At 41.6% G+C, this 8765-nt stretch overlaps 1 protein-coding gene across 5 annotated transcripts in view; it reads right to left on the bottom strand.

The window, feature by feature from the left end:
- Positions 1 to 5453: 5453 nt before the first annotated feature.
- The window catches only part of GULP1 (GULP PTB domain containing engulfment adaptor 1), a 167514-nt gene continuing 164202 nt past the window's right edge, over positions 5454 to 8765 (bottom strand). For all 5 annotated transcript variants that reach the window (XM_026647632.1, XM_024201152.2, XM_024201155.2 and 2 more), the window contains one exon: positions 5454 to 7730. In XM_026647632.1, the coding sequence (XP_026503417.1) occupies positions 7659 to 7730 (72 nt within the window). In that variant the 3' untranslated portion in view covers positions 5454 to 7658. The remainder of the gene's footprint in view (positions 7731 to 8765) is intronic.

Raw genomic sequence — 8765 nt, 5'->3', positions numbered from 1 at the left:
GATTGCCATTAAGTTTGCTGTTATGAGTTGGTAAAGAAGTGTGTTTCTAGGTCCAGAGAGCATTTTGAGACCAATGAAAATATTTGGATATACAAGTATTTTTAGTAAGATGTGACATAAAATAAGTCTGCTGGTGTACAGAATTTTTCTTGTGAATTACAGATCACAGTTGCAATGGCACTAACATTTGACAAAAGTTGCCGAATATCTCCAAAAGAATAGGACAAAATTAAATAATGGCTAATCTGATTCATATTTAATTGATGAGAAATACTGTGTAACATTCATGTATTAACATAATGTATCATAAAAGTCTTTACCTCTCATCAAAAGGAATGGGTTTATTTCTCTTAACAGTGAATTATAAAGGAGGACAATTATCCAGAACTGTACTGTGTGCTTTCTTTGGCTGAACTTTATGTAAGCCGAGTCTGGATGAGCTCTCCCCTGACATCTAGTCGTGAGCTGTGGAAAAAGCCTTCAGAAGCTGATCTTGTTTGCATGGACACACCACCCTGCCTAGGTGTTCAGCATGATGGGATTGCTTGCCAAAATGATCATTTGTGGCTGGTGTTGGATCCCCAGTCTCCTTGTTGTTGGGGCAGGAGTAATAAAGGGTTGCTATCCTTCTTGTGTGAACCGAGAGCAGCAGAACTGTACCTGGCATACCCCAATGGAGGGACTCACCCTCAACTGAACAGCACTCACTAGCCGGGGGACATGGGTTCCAAAGCCCAGTGAGTTGAGAGAGGGTGGGGGCAGGTACTTGTACCTGGTGGTGTGGGCCTGGTTTAAGTGTCCTAGACACCATTTGATCCTTTCTCTCTCCATGGTATAATAAAAGAGATAATTTAGACTCAATTGAGAGTGTTGTTACATGCTGCAGAGCTGAAATCACTGATACCTAGTATTACACCTACTTTGGGACAGTGTCTCTATTGCAAGAGACTGTCCAGTGTGCACCAGCAGTGAGGCTCCCCCACTAACAGCTGAAATCACTGAGGGGTGTGTTAAGTGTGTGTGGGGGGCCCTGAAGCCATCTTAGCGAGTGGGCAGCTGGTGGAGAGGCGTGGCAAGCGGCTAGTCGGATGGCTAGTGGAGAGGTGTGGCCAGCAGGGAGGCTGGTGGAAAGGTGTAGCAACCGGCTAGCAGAGAAGCTGGTGGAGAGGGCCAGAGCAGAGCCCTGCAGAGGCGTGGCAATTGGCCGTTGGCACGACAAGCGAGTGCCCGAGCAGTGCACACAGGGTGGGAGGTGAACTCTGCGGATGAACCTCTGAACTCTGGGGCTGCACTGGCCAAGGACAGCAACTGTGAGTGGGGTACAGAGAAGGGACAGGCACATTAAAGGGACTTTTGGGTTGCTGGACTTAAGACCCCGAGGGGAAAAGGACACTGCCCAACTTACTTGGGGGTGGGTCTTTTGCTCATGGTTTGTGTTTATGAGCCCTAATTGCAGTGTTTTCCCAAATTAATGCTGAGTTAATTCCCACCTTAGAGGCGCCCAGGGGGTGGTGTGTAATTGTCCCAGGTCACTGGGTGGGGGCTTGAGCCAGTTTTGTGTTGTATTGTTGAAAAGGAACCCCTAGATACTGAACCCGGCCCTTGTTGCTGCTGGCTTCACCTGGCAGAAGGGTTACATTTATAGGATATGACTTATTGGAAACAGACATCCTTGGTTGAATTTTAAAATGCCTGGACAGCTATTTAGATGGATATTCAAAGTCCTCTGAAACATCCTTCCTGGGTTTTGTTTGTTTGTTTTTTAGAAAAGCTTACACTGTCTTACTGGCTACAACAAGCATGAAATATCAAAGAACTGAAGCTGATCGATTGGCTGGTGCCAATTCTGGCTAATATAAAGGTCAGAAGAGTACTGAAATGTCTTCCTGTGCTTTAAGAAAAGCATTGTACACAGGTAAAGGTTTTTTAATGGTTGATAGGCTATAATGAAGATGGGACCCTTTCTTGTTTGGTTAGAGACATCTTAGGCAGAATACTCTTTTCATGTGCAGCAGAGACTTCTTTTGTGAAATAGAATCCACTCTGTGGGAACTAGATACTGCAGAGTTGAGACAACGAAGTGAAAAATAATTATAATAAACTTTTGAGAGCAAACTCCATTTCTTGGCAATTACAATCACCAAAGGGATTACAGAATCACGCTTACTTCTGCAAGCGTGAGAAGACTCCAGGCACTTTTTTCCCCAGAAAGGAAGCCAAAAAGGCTTCACTGCAGGAAAGAACCAGTCTTTGGAAGTAGTTCAGGTGATCGAGACAGCTATTTTGGCTGTGGCAAATTTCCTCTGGGCCCTGGAAGGATAAAACAAGACAACTTGCAGACCAAACAGACTAGCAAGAACTGCCACGGAGGGAGTGGGTGACAACTGAGAATAGCCTATAACATCACTCTGATAATCCATCAGAAAATAGAAAGATCCTGAACAAGAGAAAGAGGAAAAGGGCAGATCAGTTAGCTAGTAAAGTTTACCTCTGCTAAGAGATATGGGAACCTCAGAATGTGGGTTAGGCAAATTCAGTGAAATCAACCTGGTCATCAGAGAGAAAATTTCCATGCTGCAGAAATACAAAGTTCAGAATCTTATTTCCAGTGTTGGCATAACTCAGGAAGGTGCATTAGCCTGGCATTCAATCAGCTGACAGATGGAATTAGAATATAATACAGTAACTCCTCGCTTAACATTGTAGTTACGTTCCTGAAAAATGCCACTTTAAGCTAAATGATGTTAAGCGAATATAATTTCTCCATAAGAATTAATGTAAATGGGTGGGGGGGAGTTAGGTTCCAGGGAATTTTTTTTCACCAGACAAAAGATATTATATACATATCCAATATAAGTTTTAAATAATTTTAAACAAACTATTTAATACTGTACTCACCAATGATGATTGTGAAGCTTGGTTCAGGCGGGGCATAGTGGGGTCAGGGCGCGGGGGCTTGCCCCACTCTGCCTATCCGGCGCTCCTGCTGGGGAGGGAGGTCGGGCACTTGCTCACTCCCCGGCTGGAATGCCGGGCGGGCGGGGTGGGATAAGCCCCCATGCCCCGACCCTGCTCCCTAGCTGGAACGCCAAGTGGGCGGAACGGGGCAAGCTCCCACTCCCTGACCCCGCTCTCTGGCTGGAACGGGCAAGCCAAACAACCTTATAATGGAACATTGCGCAACTTTAAATGAGTATCTTCTCTAATAGATCAGCAACTTAATAACGAAACAATGTTAACTGGAACGACTTTAAGTGATGAGTTACTGTAATGCACCTGGAGGAAAAGGGTTTGTCACAGCTGTGTAGTATTATCAGTCAATACCAGCACTTCAGAGATCCATCAGGAAAAAAAAAAGACATTCAAGAGAAAGAAGGAAAAGAGCAGACCAATCCGGCGGCTCCTAGCTGTTACAGTACGTTCTTTTATGCTCGATACAGCACAGACTTCTGGATCCAAAACACAAACTATTAAGCGAGCCTCACTATCCAAGTATGAGGTGGGTAAATGTTGTTAATCCCATTTTAGACCTCAGCAGGCTAAGGCTAGGTGAATTCCCCAAGGTCATTCAGCGAGATAGTAGCAGAGCCCGAAATTAGGACACAAAACCTCCCATTCTCACAGTCACCTGCTCTGAGTTCTCGACAACATGTCATCTCTTCTAAAAAGACCAGGAGAGATCCCGAAGCATTGGAAAATGGAGCATGCTTTTAAAGAAAAAAAATGACAAACTGGAAGTACTTTTGGCAGTTGATAAACAAGAAGTTCCGAAGGCATGATCCTGCTCCCATTGAAGTCAGTGGTAAATTTCCCATTGACTTCAATAGGACAGGATCAACCACTGAGCGACCGTGCTGCACAATGTGAATCTACAATATCTGAAATGTGCACTTACATGTTGTTTTAACAGATTGAAATTAAGAATAAATACTTTTAGAACATTGATAGAAAGGAGCAAATGCACCTGGCTTGTGGGAAAGAACAACAGGTGTGTTCACATTTCCAAACTTGACGGAGATTATTAAACATACCCATTCCTTATTAGCTCTCGAAGGGGCCACAGCCGTAAACCCTCCATGTGCAGAGTTCCATCTGAAGTCAACTTCTGACAGTGGAAGGCTTGCAATTAGTTTCAATGTTTCCAGATTTAAAAAAGCATGAATAAGTTATAATTCCAGTAAAGAATCAAAGTGCCCAGTAATGTTTTATAAACATTAAAAAAAGAGAGGTTAGATTATTTTTGATCAGTCAGTACTTATGAAATGACAGTACTCATCAGAATGACAGCCTGAGTGACCTCTCTTCATGACCAGCTTTACCACCTGCAGCAGCAAGCCTACTTCATTGACTTCATGGGTCATAGCTACAATCAGGGCTGGTGCAAGGAAGTTTCACGCCCTAGGCGAAACTTCCACCTTGCGCCACCCCTCCACCCAGCTAATCCTGCCCGCTGCCCCCCCCGCGGCAGCTAACCACGCCCACCTGCCCCTCCCACCAGAGGAGCCCCGCCCCCCCACGGCAGCTAACCCCACCCGCTGTGGCAGCTAACCCAGCCCGCCACCCGGGGAGCCTGCTGCCGGCCCCCCCCCCCGCAGCAGCTACCCCTCCTCCTGTGCAGCTAACCCTGCCCGGGGAGTCCCCTCCCACGGAAGCTAACCCTGTCCCCTCCGCGGCAGCTATCCCCACCCGAGGAGCCCGCCCCAGCTCACCTCCGCTCCGCCTCCCCCGCTGAGCATGCCAGCGCCACTCTAATTCTCCTCCACTCCTAGGCTTGCGGTGCTGATTGGAGGAGAATTAGAGTGCGGGCTGTGTGCTCAGCGGAGGAGGCAGAGTGGAGGTGATCTGGGGCGGGGAGCGGTTCCCTTGTGCGCCCCCCCGTTACTGCGGGCGGCCCTCCCTGCACCCCTTCCCCCTGCCCCAGCTTACCTCCACTCCACCTCCTTGCCTGAGCGGGCTTTTAGGCGCCCTCAACCACTAGGCACTCTAGGCGGCCACCTAGTTCGCCTAGTGGTTGTACCGGCGCTGGCTACAATGAAGTCCATGGCACTATGACAATTTAAACAAGATAAGGATCGGTCCCCCTCGGTTTATTAGTATTATTGGGTGACAGGTAAAGAATGAAAACAAGACTTGGGATTTGGGGGAACAGAGCATATTTCTACTTACCTGTATGAAATATCAGGATGTATGGGACATGAGACATCTCTTATTATTGGAAACTTTCTCTAACCCATGAAGAGGAGGTCACATTCCAATAAGTAAGAGTAACCTTACAACAATTTACACCTGCCGAGCATCTGCCACAATGTGTAAAGCTAAGCACATGTGTAAGACTTTGAAGTACTGGGTCCCCTGCCATGCAATTCTTGGCTTATTGAGATGGTGTTTATGTGACTTTCCCACCACTGAGTTCTGTGTAATTTACTGAATGAACAGTATGTTCTACAATACAATTTATTTAAAAACATTTATTTTAGGCAAAAGTAAACAGACAATTGAGATTACATAGAAATACAATTTTGAACCAGATCACTAAACATTTTCATTAAAAATGCACTGTTGCATTGATTTAAGTATTTTTGTACTGATCAATCGGTTTATATAATATTTAATTATGCCATTTGCAGAGTCAATTGCCATAAAAATCAGTAAAGAAAAAGGTTTCTTAAAATGTGCAAATATCTTAGCATTGTGTTACCATTGATAGTAAATGGCCACTAAATATATGCTTATTACGTAAAGCTTTTTAAAGTACAATAAAAATACAAATTCTATTTGTTAAAAAAAGCCATGGATATGGCTACTAAACATCCTCATTATACAAATTCCAAAATACTATAAGACAAACAAAATTATAAAGACTTTTGCTTATGAAACATATACTACTCTATTTGTTAGTGATTATATATGTGTGTGTGTGTGTGCATGAGTGTGTGTGTGTATATGTATATGAATGTTGAGCAAAGAATAAGAGAGGAAGACGTACATAAAGTTGAACATTAAGATCCCAGTTCAGCAAGTTACTTAAGCACATGCCTAACTTCAAGCAAATGAGTAGCCTCCACTGATGCTAATGGGACTACCCTTATCCTTAACATTACATATGTGCTTAAGTACTTTGCTGAATCCGGGCCTAAGCATATATGCTTAAATGTAATATTGCATACATGCATTTTTTTCTGTTTAAACCTTAAGACAATAAGCTCAAAAGAAACATTTAATGAGCCATAATGTACCAAAAAAGTAAGTCTTTTGGCGGGGGGGGAAGACCCCAACCAACCGTACTAAAAATCCCCTGAAAGTTCTTTTTCTACTTATGTGTGTTGTTAATAGGGAGGGGGGAGTTAATGAGGGTTTTATGGATGGAAGGGAATATCCTTAACATAAAATTTGGGCATGGTACACACTGAACAAAATCATGGCAAAGTATAAACATTAAGGAACAAGTTCATGGCTGAATGCAAACATTCACAAATCATATGTTCACTTACTGCTTATGTTAAAGGTTAGTGAAAAGTACGCATAGACAAGTCAACAATATACTAACACCCAGCAGCAATATTTTGTGTGTGTGATTATTCATCACAATGCAAGATATTTTTAATATCTAGCTCTGTTATGTGACCTATTTATGGGTATTTAAGGTTTCATTATTAGCTTGCACTGAGTTGTTGCTGTAAGCTGTAGAGCTGCAGTGTGACATTTAACAGTAACACTACAGTGTTTTTCAACATTTGAAGGCCCCACCCCCGCAAACACGTTAGCATGCGAGTACTTTTACACACGAGTAGTCCCAGTGAATGCAGTGGGGTTACTACGTGTTCTTTAGCATGAAGGTCTTAGTTTTCAGAACATTAAATATAGCTGTCATGTAATGAATTCCAAATTACAAACATCATATAATATGTGCAACTAGCTTAGCTGTAAAACATCAAACCAGAAATGCATAGCATTAAGTTTGTCCATTTTACAAAATAACTGTAACATGTATACTAGACCTCCCTAACGCACTTATCAAACATTAGCTAGCATATTGACAATTAATCTGATATATTTACTTTTTAAAATGTGAATTAAAGGCCTAAAATATTACAGATGTAATAGGCTAACAATAACATTATTCATATAGTATAGTGATTGTGTACAGTTAACTGGAATTAATTACATGGCATCCAGATTTATCTGTTATGTACATACTAATTTTCAGTATGTTTTACTTCCTTAATTGGTATTTAAATTTTTATTGTACAATAATCATCCCATTGACCTGAAATTAAATAGTGGCTTGAGACGATTAATTTTAAAAGGTCACCACTCAAATATTATGCAAAAATTATATTGTCTTCTAACAGAAAGAGGTATCTATGAGTTCATTAAAGAACTTTCCCAGCTTAAAGTGAATACTCCTTAGGTATTGCAAATGTCTGTCCAAGTATGAGAGCGAGAAATACAACCGTGTAATTTAATTCATATTTCATATACAAGTGTGACTTTTTACATTTGTACAGGGAACCTAAGTTGGAGTTTTACAGAAGCAAACTTCACAAGAGTTAACATGTTTAAAAATATAATTTTTGGCACATGAATAACATCTATAATACTTGTTCTGAATTAAAAATAAACGATCATATAAGAATTTCAAATTTCTGGTCTTGACATCAGCATCTGCTGTCTAGCGGGTCCAGACAAAATACTGTGCCTTCAAGAGTTAGTCCCATTTTGAACCCCTCCTGTAAAAAAAAAAAAAAAATCAGACATAGTTAATAAAAAGGTAGTCTTTTGCCACAGATATAAACCCCAATCCTGCAAACTCCTGAATGTACGCTCTTCTTTAGGCATATAAGTAGTCCTCGTAGGCTCCAGTGGCACCATTCATGTGAGTCAAGTTAAGCAATTCTGCAGGAACAGGTCTCAAGAATGCAAGATTTCAGTGCCAGAAAGTCAGAGTCTTTTGGCTTTGTGCAAAAATGCAAATTGAATTTAAAATGAATATCACATAGTGAATCTTGCACATTTAAAAAAATTGGTCATATTCCAAGGCTGAGTTTTAATAAGTTCCTTTTAATCAGGATACGTGCAGAAGAAAAAAATGTAGCACAAATACACAAATGTCTGAAAATACTACATGAAACAGAGTGCAAAACACAATATGCACCTAAAAGACAAAATGAATAATATCAAGTGGTAAAAGAATGAAAGAATGGTTTGTAGCTATACTAATGTGAAAAACTTCTGAAGATTTAATGGCATTTTTGGTATTTTGCATGTGTTTACTAAAATGATACAATTTTTCAAAAATTCTAATACTGCTATATTTCTCCAGGGATGGTAAATCCCACAATATATTAAACTCCTTATTACAATTTTTAATAGGGATATTGCTGGGAGATTACCACTTTCAGTTACTGCAACTTCCAGGAGTGTGGAACTAAGTTAGCTGCCTCATATCTTGAATTGAATCTAAGAAATGTCAACCTCCTTGTTGGAAAACAAAACAAAACAAAAATACCCTGAACATTTCAGGACACTGGTGAAGCACTGGAAAACATTCTGTCTCAAGGAACTTACTCAAGGGAACTACCTACCTCCACATGGTTCACCAACACTACAGGCTGGAGATGTATGGGGAGGTGGAGACCTCCCCAACTCAAAAGAAATAGGGATATAACAGCCCCTTTTCTCCATTTAACAGAGAGGCTGCAAATCGTCCTAGATCACATATGGATCACACAATGGTAAAGAAGACTTCTTATGCCACCTCCTTC

The sequence above is a fragment of the Terrapene carolina genome, unplaced genomic scaffold (genome assembly GCF_002925995.2).
Source record: "Terrapene carolina triunguis isolate 2854851 unplaced genomic scaffold, T_m_triunguis-2.0 Scaffold62, whole genome shotgun sequence".
Classification (NCBI taxonomy): domain Eukaryota; kingdom Metazoa; phylum Chordata; order Testudines; family Emydidae; genus Terrapene; species Terrapene triunguis.
This window is presented reverse-complemented; position numbering and strand designations above follow the sequence as displayed.